At 38.3% G+C, this 14,048-nt stretch overlaps 1 protein-coding gene across 3 annotated transcripts in view; it reads right to left on the reverse strand.

Annotated features, from left to right (window-relative positions):
- Nucleotides 1-14,048, reverse strand: part of EPS15 (epidermal growth factor receptor pathway substrate 15) — a 117,218-nt gene continuing 103,170 nt past the window's right edge. For 2 of the 3 annotated variants that reach the window (XM_084872891.1, XM_084872892.1), the window contains 4 exons: nt 10,289-10,365; nt 7,611-7,773; nt 4,743-4,924; nt 1-2,358 (listed from right to left, as the gene is read on the reverse strand). In XM_084872891.1, coding sequence (XP_084729017.1) covers nt 2,212-2,358; nt 4,743-4,924; nt 7,611-7,773; nt 10,289-10,365 — 569 coding nt within the window. In that variant the 3' untranslated portion in view covers nt 1-2,211. The remainder of the gene's footprint in view (nt 2,359-4,742; nt 4,925-7,610; nt 7,774-10,288; nt 10,366-14,048) is intronic. The other variant, XM_084872890.1, reaches the window with a different exon arrangement.

Consider the following 14,048-nt stretch of genomic DNA (forward strand, 5'->3'; position numbering starts at 1 on the left):
TTTTATTATTACTTAAAGTTTATTGTTCTCATAGTTACAGGTTACAATTTAGAAGTTTGAAACATTAGAGAAAATTCTATTGAGAGAGAAACCTGAACACGTCTGTAAAGATAGTTAACACTTTGGAAGTGGTACCACTTGCTCTCAGGATGCTTATCTGTCCTTTTGAAGCACAGGCTGTGGAGCCAGAGTCAACAGTGTAAAATAGAATCAAAAATGACCCTAAGACATTCATCCTACACGGGTGAGTGTAAAGATAGAGATATATATTTATATTTATATAATATATACATAGTTTAATATAATAATGGTCCACTGAGTATACATATTTTAACAAAAGATAAGAATCTATGTAATCCAGTTAAACATACATAAGATTAGGGTACACTTATTACATTAAAAGGTGGTGTTTATAAGTTACAGATAGTTAATATTTTTCAGAGTGTTTTTTTTAATTAAGAAAAATATTTTTCAAACATCTGTTCATTTTCCCAGTGCAAAAAGAAGGTTGTTCAAGTCAACTTACCTTTTTCCTGAAGTGTAAGGGGAAGAAAAACACCCAAAACTACAACCTATCACAACTCCCACTACTGCCTTCTCGGTCAACTTTCGCATATGTCCTCAGTCACTGGATTAGTTTATCAAAACGAAAGCCTGGTGATCATGATTCAGCCCTTGCTTCATATGTACGTCTTTTATGCTGTTTCAATTTACAAAAGTAGAAAAAAGCAGTGCAAGAAAGTGGTTTAAGTTTGTTTTAAACTCCAGCAGTTCAATTGTGTGTGGAGGGGGGGAAAAAAGCACCATTTCAAGATGAAATGAATTGGGTATTTTAGAATTTATTCATAGGCTAAGCAATGTTACTCTGATTAACACAGACCAATATCACTTGGATTTGGTAACCAGAAAGACTTTAAATTCATTTTTAGATGCATTTTTCTTTACCTTGGTAAATAGGTATTCAATACATTACCTAAGTCAGTAACTGATGTTGAGAAAAAATTACAATTAAGTTGTATGGTCCACTTCACAGTCTATTTCAAATTCACCTTGTATGCTAGGTCAGTTTCACAAGAGACGGGCTTTTCACACATGAAGAACTTTATAATTTGGCAGGTCTCCTCTCTCCCAATTAAAAAAACAGGACTTTTCCTTTCTTTGCTAGCCTACCATTTTCATGGTCAAAAACATGAAAAGAACAAACTGCTTTAAACCACAAAGATGAGCAATATGATTTAATACATGCCACTTTTTTCATTCGTATTCAGTGGAAGTTTTTACATTTCAAGTAACTGAGCCTTCGTTAAAGGAAACAAAAAAATATGTACAAAAAAATTAAAGTACCTTCCAGTTCTAGCTTGCTAACGTTTCTTCTCCAAAAGTACAAAAATAGACCTGCCATGAACTAAAGAGGACAGTGCCACAGCCCTGCAGAGTGACTGCCATGTTACCATTTTTGCTTGCCTTATACTGACGGGTACGTTTTAGATGATAAATTTTCTCCACTGTTTAGCACTTAAAAGTATGGAGAGGTATCCTTCTATCTAAAAATCTTTAAATTCAGAAAAAAAAGTTAATGTTTCACACGAGGCTTTAATGTTTTTATTTAGGAAGAGATTGAGTCTGAAGCTGTTACGGTTCAATCTAAAGCATCCCCTTTTCAATAGTGGAGTCAGTTTATTTTCCCTTGTCTATAGAAAACAAATTAAACAGTCTTCTGGTTCTATGGAAACACTAACATGCATTTTAAACTAGCCAATCTGCACTATCACAGAAGAAATAGGATGTTCTTTCCCTTCCCCTCCCTCACCCATTAAAATCAGAGGAGAATACTGCAAATGTTAAGAACCCCACTGGCTATCATCAGAGTAACTTCAAAACAAGAGTAGCACAGGGGTGACACTATTTCTCTATGTCCTAGCAGGCAGAGGCTTGGGGCTCTAGCTTTACAAGTGAGAGTAGCAGAGGCAGGCAGAAGCGCACAGTAAATGCACACGAGAACGGGGACCAGGGTGAAGCTGTCGGACTGCGTCGCTGCTTTTCTGGGGAGAAGACAAGTCTTAAATGAATTTAAAAAAAAACAAGTACACTTTTGTCACATTTACAGGAATCTCAAACCTATGCTCATAGGTAGTTTTGATATACACTGTAAAGAGCTTCAGTATTTAGGGAGAAGAGTACAATAGGGATGACAAGGGACAGGAGAATTCCTCATGCTTCCGAAATCTCAGATTTGCTCAGGGCGATGGCCAGTTCTAAGTCTTCTTGCTCTTGCTGATTCAGTCGGGCAAGCCTCTGCTCTTCCTCTCGCTCACTTTCCCTCTTGGCCCATTCGATCATATCTTCTTCAGAGGGATACTACCGTGTAAAGGACAAATGAATGAACAAATGAGTAGATAAAACAAAAAGAAAAGAAGGAAAAATAGTTTCTACAAATGATATTCCTAATTGTGACTTTATTTTTAGAAAGTAATGCAGTTTACAGATAGCAAGTCTAAAAAACAAACATTAAAATTATTTTAAAAAGTATATGCTTAAGGCACATGTGTCAAACACAAGGCCCGCGGGCCAAATCCAGCCCGCCAGGCCTTGCAATGTGGCCCGCACCGAACTGTCATCACTGCACTCCGCTGTCAGTTTATGACATTGTCAGTTTATGACTGTTCAGTAAACCATTCGGCCCGAGATTTAGGCTGGATTTTAGATTTTGGCCCCTTCTCTGATTGAGTTCGACACCCCTAGCTTAAGGTGACGTAAGTAGATTTAACAACAGGTGAGGATTAGCCTTTTTATCTACTACATCACCTTCATTGAGCATCCTCACATGATCAATCATTTTCAACTTAATTCCACCGGTGATTCCCTCCCTTAATCTAACCTTCAGGTACAGGAAAACTATAAAGCAAAGAATGTGATGACTCTGCTATACATCAAATAAGAATACTAAACAAGATGTGGACCAAATTTTCTTTCAAATGCATTATAAACATTTTTGGCAGGCACTGAGAACCTTTTGACCGAATCTAAATAAAACCTTAACACCAATAATTAGGCCAGGGAAATAGTTTTATCTACCCAAAAAAGCAATCTTGGCAGATACTAAGTAAAAAAATTCTCCTTGCAACCTCCCAGGATTGCATCTGGAGAGTGGCTAATACTCTGCCAGGAAAAAAAAAAATCTCCTTGCTTTCAAGTTCTGTCACAGAGAGGAATACCACAATAGGCTAAATACCACAATAAGATGAAATGATAGCTTTTTTTCCTTAGGAATTAGAGGGACTTTAAATTTTTTAATACTTAATACATTTTTCGTAATGAAAAAAGAAATTCTTATGAGCTGCTTTATATTATGCTCTATTGAGATTTTGGAGGATGAAATAAGCAAAATGCCTCAGCTATTGTTCAAGAATCATTCCAAACAGGTTTTGTTTTGATGAAATTATATTTATATATTAAATGCCACAAACTGTCAGAAGGTTATTTTATATAATATTAAGAGGATTGTAATCTCCTAAGAAGAGCAATTCTTGATTCTATGCTTGAAACAACTCAAATTTCATCTAACAAAAGTCAGGTCAGTATAATCCTGACATTCCATTTTTCAATAATCAAGATACTGATTCCTATTCTGCTCCTTCACATTCCTAAGAAGCCACTGATGCTTAGAGTACAGATTTAAAATCTAGGTAGCTCGGTTTCATTCATGTGACTTAGTTGTATGCAGACTCCTGTCTACCTCCTTTATAACTAGAAGTGGCTGCTGGGTGAGTGACCCAATGCTACACTGATGGAGACATACAGACTGCGGCCAGGGTCTCAATCTCCTATTTCCAAAATCATCTCAAGGGCTTAAAGTGATAAGTAGAGGAAAATTCCTTTGTTATAGAATCTGGGAAAATGAAACTTTGTTAGCTACTTTAAGAATTTTATTTTTTAAAAGGCCTTGTTTCTTATCAAATAATGGTAGAAAAGATCATTGCTTTATGTTGCTTCAGAGTGACATCTCCATAGCTGGTTTTCTCAGTTCTGGGATGTTACAGGCCCTGACTATGTATGCCGTTATCACCGCTTCCTTCCATTTATTTTTACTGTTCTACCTATTTCAGTCAGTTCTGGGAGCAGGCAGAGCAAATATGGAAGGTTAGTGAATTAGAGTCCTCCAAATAATTAAATATTTGTTTAACTCTTGACGATTGTATTTATTTCATAAAATTGACATTAAAAAACACAACTATATAAAACCAGAGTTTTACTTTCTATTCAGAGAGTCCTTGGCCCTATCCTGTCATATCATAGTTGCTGACTGGTCTCCAGAAATCAACAAAGCTTTATACACAAACACATAGTTACAAATACATGAGCTCATGATTGGCATTATTTACCCAGTGGGCAGAGAGCAGATATCTGTCTAATGGCCCATCATCCATAACAATTTACAAAATAACAACAGTAAGGATTTTATTTACGCTGTTTACCAAAACGAAGAGAAGGGTTTACAACATCTGGTATATATCACAAGAACTAAGACTACTGAAACCACTTGTGCAATGGAGTAATTTTCGAACCATCCTAACAGAAGCAAACAGAGGTTTCGGTTGGGGGAAGAATAATTATCACTTTTAGTCCATTAGTAAATTTAATTGGAAATATACAAATTTGGAAGATTCCAAAATAATCTTTAAAAACCCTTCAAACTATAAATGAAAAGATTCTCCCCCAAACAGCCCATTCACAGTACTTACAGCACTGAAGTTAGCAAAATTGCCTGGGTCAGCCTCTTTATTGGTAGTGGTAGTGGTAGTAAATGGATCGCAAAACATATCAGGATCTTTTTCTTTGGGGCTATCATTGCCTGGGAAAGGCTGAAATGGATCATTCAGTTTAAAGGGGTCGGAAGAATCCAATTTGTTGGTGGGTCTTTTCCCTGGATCAAAATCATTACAATTAACTCAACTAGTAAATACAGCAAACACGAACACACAAGAACATGAACACGGGAAGCATAAAGCCCAAAACACATTCTCAATTTCCTCTTAAATGGCCACACCAACAATCTACCTTCATATTTTTCACACATAACCTCTCAACTATATTGCAGCTGCATGTAGGTAAATTAAAAAACAGCAAAGGGAAATGGGATGGGTCAGGAATCCTATTTCTGCCTGGAGTAAACCCTTTTCTTCCCCAAAATAGCATGTTCCCAGGAAAAGAGAGAAGAAAAGATAACAGCAGAAGGACAAGGAATGTCAACAGCCTCAGCTATTAGCACCTCAGCCTGATTCAGTTCTTCACTTGTGGCAGTAAAGGCAAATGACCTTTGAAAAATGCTGATATTCTTCTGATTTTTCTCTAGATCTAAATATAACATCTGGGAACATGAAATCAAAAATTTACTTTGCCACCTACAATACATCAAACTGAAGAATAAAGAGAATGTTTTGAAGCACAGGGCCTAAATCTTCGTGCTTAAAATCTTTGACCAAACAACAGCATCCTCATTTTCAAGCAAGTTCTCAAATTTTAAAGTTTAAAATTTAACACTTCTTGAAGAAAATTAAGAGCAAGTGTTAAAATATCTTCAAATATATATTTTCTTAAAATGTATATTCAGCCTGCAGACTGAAGATTCCTGGGTTCGATTCCTGCAAGGGCACATATTTCAGTTACAAGCTCCATCCCGGGCATGTGCAGGAGGCACTAATCACTGTGTCTCTCCTCACATCAATGTTTCTCTGGTAATAACAATCGTATCAACAAATTCTTTAATAGCTTCCAAAAGATGTTCATATTTCACATCTCGGTGGAGCCTTCTACCAATCCTGCGAAGGCAGGGGAATTAGAATTGCTGCCACCATCTAACAGCTCAGACAGCTGGGGCTCAGAAATTACACACTCAAGATCGCCGAGCTCGTCAGAGCATATCCAGAATTAGAACTCAAACTTTTGAGCTCTCAGTGAAATACTCTCTCCAACAAACCATCCTTTCCTTGATCTTTCTATAGTGATATGCACTCACTCTGCTGAAGATTTAGTTAAAGCACTAATATGTTATTTTATTTAGAACTTAAAAAATAACTTCACTATTGGCATTATATAGTTCTAAAAATCAAATGAACAAATTGACTCTTATTTGTTTAACATACAGACTGGATAACCTTACCATCTAACAATATATGATATAGGCTACTTTTCCTTAAAAGATAGAAATCACTCGTTTACCTAACTTTTCAACAGATAATTGAGTATTAACAATTGAATATGAAATTTCTTTAAATCAAGGAAGAAATAATCACCCCAAGAAATACCATAGGGAGGTTACTGTGAAAAGACAAGAATCGTAATCGAGCCTGGCTGGTGTTGCTTAGTGGTTGAGCACTGACCCATGAACCAGGAGGTGACGGTTTGATTCCTGGTCAGGGCACATGCCCAGGTTGTGGGCTCGATCCCCAGTAGGAGGCATGCAGGAGGTAGATGATCAATGATTCTCTCTCACCACTGATGTTTCTCTCTCTCTCCATCCCTTCCTCTACCTGAAATCAATAAAAATATTTTAAAAAAAAATAAATAAAAGCCCTTGCCAGTTTGACTCAGTGGATAGAGTGTCAGCCTGCAGACTGAAGATTCCTGGGTTCGATTCCTGTCAAGGGCACGTATTTCAGTTATAAGCTTGATCCAGGGGCATGTGCGGGAGGCAACTAACGCTGTCTCTCTCTCACATAGATGTTTCTCTCTCTGTCCTCCCCCTCCCTTCCACTCTAAAAATCAATGGAAAAATATTCTTGGGTGAGGATTAACAACAACAAAAAAGAATAGTAATCTATAGTTCCTGTGCTCAAAATTTCCCAAGGAATGATATATGATTAAAAGAGCAATATACCAGATGTGTCTTCTCACATAACAACCTAGTAGCACAACTACTCAGGGGATTAGCCTTTTTTTGTTTTATTTTGTTCCTTTTCTTTGTATAGTACTAAAGACTAAAAAAAAAAAAAAAAATTATTCCCAGATCCCCCCAAAAAATTACTTTTATAAAACAAAGGCATCTCTCATTAAGTGAGGTAAAAGACTTTTCTTCAAGAAAAAAAAATAATTAATTTCTTTCAAATCATTATATTGCTAAATTCTGGGTACCAAAAACCATATATTCTCACATTACAGAATTTAAGGAGTACATTTGGCAAGAAAAGAACAGGACTTCAAACTAATCTCTTATAGAAATTAATTAAAACACAAAAGTGCAGGAAACTATTGTTCAAGTAGTAATCAATGGGCTCTGAAAAGCAAGAGACTTCATCGATACTTTCCTTTTTCCATTTACTGCTTCTCTAAAATGATTTTAAAAGAAGTTTGCATGTGCCAGAAAAGTAGTTCATGACAGTTACACATGCTGGGTTCTTAGCATGAACACTTGTCTGTAATCCTGTATTGAGGTCAGAACAGAGAATAGCAGCAGGCTCCTGCCATGCTTTTGTTTTGTTCTGTTTTCTGCCATGTTTTCTTGACTTGCTTTGTTAAAGGCCCTTTAGGTAAGTCTATAAATAAGGCTCGCACAATACGTTAAGAAAAAAAACAAAACAAAATGCATCTTGTTGATTTAGGTACTCTCATACCAGGTGGTGGTGGGCAGGGTCTTGTTGGAGTTCCAATCTTCGGTGGCAGTGCTGGGGGTACATCTTCACTTTTGACTGGTGCTTCCTCCAGCACGTTTTTTGTAAGGACCACATTGTTGGCAGAGTTCAGTGGGGCTGAACTGAAAGGATCTTCATTGTTAGCCTTTGTTAGAAAAGAAATGTTTATGCACGGTTATATACATTACTAGATGCCTGGTGCATGAAATTCGTGCATGGAGGAAGAAGAGGGGGTGTCTCTCAGCCCAGCCTGCACCCTCTCCAATCTGGGACTCCTTGAGAGATGGGATCCAACGGATCAGGCCTAAATGGGCAGTCGGACATCCCTCTCACAATCCAGGACTATTGGCTCCCAACTGCTTGCCTGCTTGCCTTCCTGATTGCCCCTAACTGCTTCTGCCTGCCAGCCTGAACATCTCCTAACCACTCCCATGCCAGCCTGATTGATGTCTAACTGCTCCCCTGCCAGCCTGTTTGCCCCCAACTTCCCATGTCTGCCAGCCTGGTCACCCCTAAGTGCCCTCCCCTGCAGGGTTGATCGCCTCCAACTGCTCTCCCTTGCAGGCCTAGTTCCCCCCAACTGCCCTCCCTTTCTGGCCATCTTGTGGTGGCCAACTTGTGTCCAAATGGGGACAGGATCTTTGACCACATGTGGGCAGCCATATTGTATGTTGGAGTGATAGTCAATCTGCATATCATGTGGGCAGCCATACTGTGTGTTGGAGTGACGGTCAATCTGCATATTACTCTTTTATTAGATAGGATAGAGGCCTGGTGTATGGGTGGGGACCAGCTGGTTTGCCCTGAAGGGTGTCTCGGATCAGGGTGGGGGTTCTCTTGCGGTGTGGGGCAGCCTGAGTGAGGGGCCTGGAGTGGTTTGCAGGCCGGCCACACCCCTGGTGACACAAGCGGAGGCCCTCAAATCTGGAATTTACCTTCTACAATTGAAACTTTGTAGCCTGGAGCAGAACCAAGCATTCTACTTGCTCCGTGGCTGCCACCATTTCTGTTTGGATTTGTTTACCTTCTATAATTGAAACTTTGTAGCCTTGAAGCGGAGACCTAGGTCCACAAGGGCAGGTGGAAAGGTTGGCTTCCTCCGTTGCCTGGGAAACCCAAGCCTCCCTCCTGCTCTCTGTGGCTGTAGCCATCTTGGTTGGGTTTATTTGCATACTTGCTCTGATTGGCTGGTAGGTGTAGCGAAGTGGTGGTTAATTTGCATATTACTCTTTTATTAGGTAGTATACCAATTAAGCTATACACATAGCATTTGGAAGAATAGTCTTCAGTATTATGCAGTTTTATTTATTTTAATTCTTTTTTTTTTTTTTTAATATATTTTATTGATTTTGTACAGAGAGGAAGGGAGAGAGATAGAGAGTTAGAAACATCGATGAGAGAGAGTCATCGATCAGCTACCTCTTGCACACCCCCTACTGGGGATATGCCCGCAACCAAGGTACATGCCCTTGACCGGAATCGAACCGGGTCCCTTCAGTCCCCAAGCCGACGCTCTATCCATTGAGCCAAACCGGTCTCGGCATTATTTATTTTAATTCTGAGCACTGACATTTTAACCTTTGCATTCAGAGTCAAAGGGGGAATATTTTTTAATTGCTCTATATGAGTAGTGATTATAATATCGATATTTATTAAGAGCAAAAGATCATACCAAACAAGCCATCTGGGGATCAAAGGTTTGTCAAGCTTCAGGCAATACGAAACTACCAGAGGCCATTTTAAAGTGACATCTTGTACATTAAAGACAACTTGAAAGTCAGTTTTTTTTTAAAGCAAACTGATCTCATGGAATCATAATTTTAGTCTTAATGTGAGTCTGAAGACCCTGTCCTTCTAGTACATGGAGTAATGAAAGATTCTGTTTTCTATAATGAATCAGATGTTAAGATATTAGCTCTAGTTAGGCCAGTGTTTCTCTACAGTAGCACTACTGACATTTTGGGCTGGCCATAATTCTATGGTGTCGGGGTGTTGGGCAGAACTTGGTAGGATGTTTTAACAGCATTCTTTCTCTCTATCCACTAAATATAAATAGTCCCCCTACCCAACTGTGACAACCAAGAAGTATCTCTAGACATTGACAAATGTTTCCTGGGATAGGCAGAGGGAAAATTATACCCAGTTGAGAACCAATGGCACAGACAATTTCACATATATTCTAATTTTATTCTTTGGCTTCCACCAGTCCTGGAGCCACCTTGAAAAATAGGTAGGAGACATGTAAGTGCTGGACTATGTGTATTAACATAACCCTAGCAGCCTCAGAATAAAAAAAAGTCAATTAACCAATGCAGAGGATGGAATGAATACCCAGATTATACAACTATTGACCCAGACAACCCAGAGGAGAAAAATGCAGTTTAAAACTACATAAGACTCTTAAAAATTAAGGTGTTGAGCAAACCTGTCATAGAAAACTATAATTACTTATGGTATCACCATTGTCTTTATAAATAAAAATATGTACATCTACTTTAATTATATCTTATCTTCCATTTCTATTTGAAACCAACATTTGCTGTGAATTATTGAAATCAAATTGCAAAGACTGTTGAGGGGGTTATATAATTGAAAGGAAGGATTGCTCTTTTGGTAAAAACAATGTATTTTTTTACCTTCCCACTAATCACTTCAGATACCTTTGACAATGTGCTGAAGTCAGCAAATCCATCTTCAAATGATTCATTTCCAAAAACAGAAGCAAAAGGGTCTGTGGCTGAAAAGAATAAAGAACATCAATGCAACAGGACAGAAAGACATCAAATTCCATGTCCTCTTTTGGTTGGTAACATTTAAGATAGGTGAAAAATATCTAATCCCAAATATTAGTTCCTACATTTCTGGCTTAAGTCCAAGAAGACAGTGAGCACATTGATATTCCTACATGATAAATGCATTCCTTTATATAAATCAACTGATAAATAATTTAAGATAAAAAACAGGTAAACTAACTCTAGGTAAAGCATTTAGGATTCTAGAATACATGTCACATAATATAACTCCCATGCACTTAATATATTCATAATAACGATATCAAGAAGTAAAGGAAGCTAGACTACATTAATTCCACATTTCACACCTATTCTCCAAGGCCCATTTGAATGCTACCTCATCCACAAGGCTTGAAATAACCGAGGCATCTCTAATTCCAAGAACAAGAAGTGATTTCTTCCTTTTTGTGGCACTGACTGCATTCTAGTTTGCACTGTAATGATCTATGATTGATATATCACCCTCTACTAGATTTTAAGATCCTTAAAAATAGGAAATAAGGCTTAGCCAATGAAAAATGAATGGTCAAAAAACATGTTGACTAGCACATCTAGGAAAATAAGAAAATAGAGTTCCCACCTCTGGAAAGCTCACAGTCTAGTGAGGTAAACAAACTATAATAAAACCATCTTACATGAGCTATTTGAGATATGAAAAACATGCCGGAGGAGCCACTGTCTGGGAGAATTGGGAAAAGTATAAAGAAAGACTAACATTTGAGCTAGGACTTTTAAATAAGGGATGGAATCTGCCGAATGGATGAAGGTAGGAGAGAGCAAGCTATTCCAGGCAGCAGGCACAGTAATTGCAAAAGCAGTTGTGTAACCACTGCTCCACAGGCATGACACATTATCTGTTCCATCAGGTACATTTCCCACATGGACTAACATTTTTGGCCGGATTGAACTGATCGACTTTGAGATAGGCTTCACCTGTTCAGGCATTGGGCCACCAATAAAGTCAAAGAATGTTTATAGGAATTTCTGCTTGATATCAGAAAGCAGAAAAAAGGCAAAAGAAGGAAAGAAATCTGCAAAAGAGAATGTAAGACAGAGAAAGCAAAGAGGTGCAGAAAAATCTCCTATCCTTCCTCACCTCTTCATCTTTATATCAAATCAGTTTTAGAACACTGTGCCCAACCACTCACTGAAATGTGTAAATGTGCCTTTACTCTAAAAATGAGCATACCATGGGCATAAACAAGATGGCAAGGAACATATACAGGGTTGGGGAAACCCTGTATATGGTTTGAGTACACAAAATATGGAGTTTATTCTTGTATTATTATGTATTATTATATTATTTATTTGTATTACAACTGTAAACCTACTTTTGTCCAGCCCTGTATATTATTTTTGTTTGATTTGTCCCCAAGATACTCATGGGGTGGAGGAAGTATAGAGGAGTAGTGAGAATCATAGACAAAACCAGTCCTTTAGGGATACACCAACAACTCTGAGCCTGAAGAGGATGTTGAAATCCAGAGTTACAGGAAATCCTGGAGCTTTGGCTATGAAACATGCTTTATTATTACTACATATCTGCTGAGTCCACAGCTGGGGCCCAGCCTAGCCATGGCTCGTGTTTCAGGCTTTCCTTTCCTTTTCCTCCTCTTCCTGTTATTCCTGATTCCACAGCAGCTGAGGTACAATCAGGGTGCAGACGCTCTCCTGATTGGTAGACAGGTAATGAGGGAAAAGGAGCTGAGCTCATTTCACTGGAGAGACTGAGAAATCAGCTTCATGCTTTTTCTCTGCCACTGTCCCACAGCTTTTACAAGAAGTCATAGCATTTGGCAATAGTGCTGAGTTAGGTCAAATATGACTGAAACTTTGTGAAGCGACTGAAATTTTGTGGAGTATACTTTGGGAAAGAAATAAATTAAAAAAACATAACATTTATGTATGAAGCATATGCTACTGTAGCCTATTAGAGTTTTTCTACACTTTCTTCATCAGAATAAATGATCTATTCAGCATTGGTCCAAACACTGGGAAATTTACCCTGGATGAACGACGAAGCATTTTTGCTCAAACTAGGGAATTAATACGAGTTTGGCTAGAACTTTCTCAGCTATTGATCACGATTGATAGGAAGCAGAGGCCCACCCAGAAACTGGAAGGAGCCGCTGAGTGTGAACTTGTTTAGCTCATGTGTGAGACACCTGCTGAGGGGTCCCAGGAATAACACGTGGAGAGGAACTCAGCAGGTGGCTTTCTTCCTATTGATGCACACAGGAGCTATGAGCCAGCAAAATCAGGCTTTAAATGCAAATGGGATCCTCTTCTCCCCAAGAATAAAGGTAATGAACACTGTGGAAAAATACATGAAAGCATAATAAAAAATGCCATCTATAATCTCATTTCCAGAAATAACCCATAACAATATTTTACGTTTTTAACAGTTTTTTTTACTGGAAGCTAATTCCAGCATGTCAGCAGGGCTGAATCATCTGGAAATGGTTAAAGGCATTTCCCCAAACCTGAAAAGGATGCATGAATAATTGTTTGCTGCCAGACAGCTGAGAGTATTTCAATCTACATGTTATTGCCTCCTCCTCCTCCTCATCGCCAAATACCTAAGAGCCAGAGGCAGTTCCCCCAATCTGACAATGGATTCTGTATACTAAACCCTGGCTTTTGATATGTGTATCTACCTTACTTTAGGACAATTTGTGTTAATAAAAAGCAAGGGGTCCAGAGAGACAGAGAACTAGGTTTCTTTAGCTAAGTTTTCTCTGGCTCCCCAAAATGCCTTCCAAAATTATGTTTCATCTCTGGACTCTTTTTTTTTTTTTTTTTTTTAAATATATTTTATTGATTTTTCACATAGAGGAAGAGAGAGGGATAGAGAGTTAGAAACATTGATGAGAGAGAATCATCGATCAGCTGCCTCTTGCACACCCCCTACTGGGGATGCGCCCGCAACCAAGGTACATGCCCTTGACCGGAATCGAACCGGGGACCTTTCAGTCCCAAGGCCGACGCTCTATCCACTGAGCCAAACCGGTCCTGGCTCATCTCTGGACTCTTGATTAATTTACACACTGCACCTTCTCCAGATTCCTGAACCCTTCCCTTCTACATGCTGGATTAAGACCATTGCCACTTTTTTTCCTGGTATTTTTTTTCCCATTACATATTTGAGATCAGACTATGTTGATATGCTTTTTTTGTGTGAAGTGTGATTGATAAAGCTACATTTTAGGCATGTCACTTTTTATCCCCTTATGATTTATTTTATAGCATTCATAAGTACCTAACATATTATATATTTGTTTATTGTCTATCTTTCCCATATAAGCTCTATAAATACAGGAAGTTTGTTTTGTTCACCACTGTATCTTCAAGGCCTAGAACAAGGTCTGGCAAATAGGGGATAACTTATATTGTTGAAAATATTGGGGGAGAAAAGAGTACAGAAACTGTCTACTTATTAGGAATCTTCCAAACAGATATCATAACATTTCTTAGCACAAGCAGATGAACAACAAGGAGTAAGTGAAACCAGTTTTAAGACTCACAAATAATTCCCATAAAGCAGCTGTCTACCAGAGAATCCTGGGAGAACGAGGAGGAAATATTTTCTTCCCTGATGACTCGTTTATGACCCACAAGATAATCAAGC

Source organism: Pipistrellus hanaki (assembly GCF_964339955.1).
Source record: "Pipistrellus hanaki genome assembly, chromosome: 2".
Taxonomy (NCBI): Eukaryota; Metazoa; Chordata; class Mammalia; order Chiroptera; family Vespertilionidae; genus Pipistrellus; species Pipistrellus hanaki.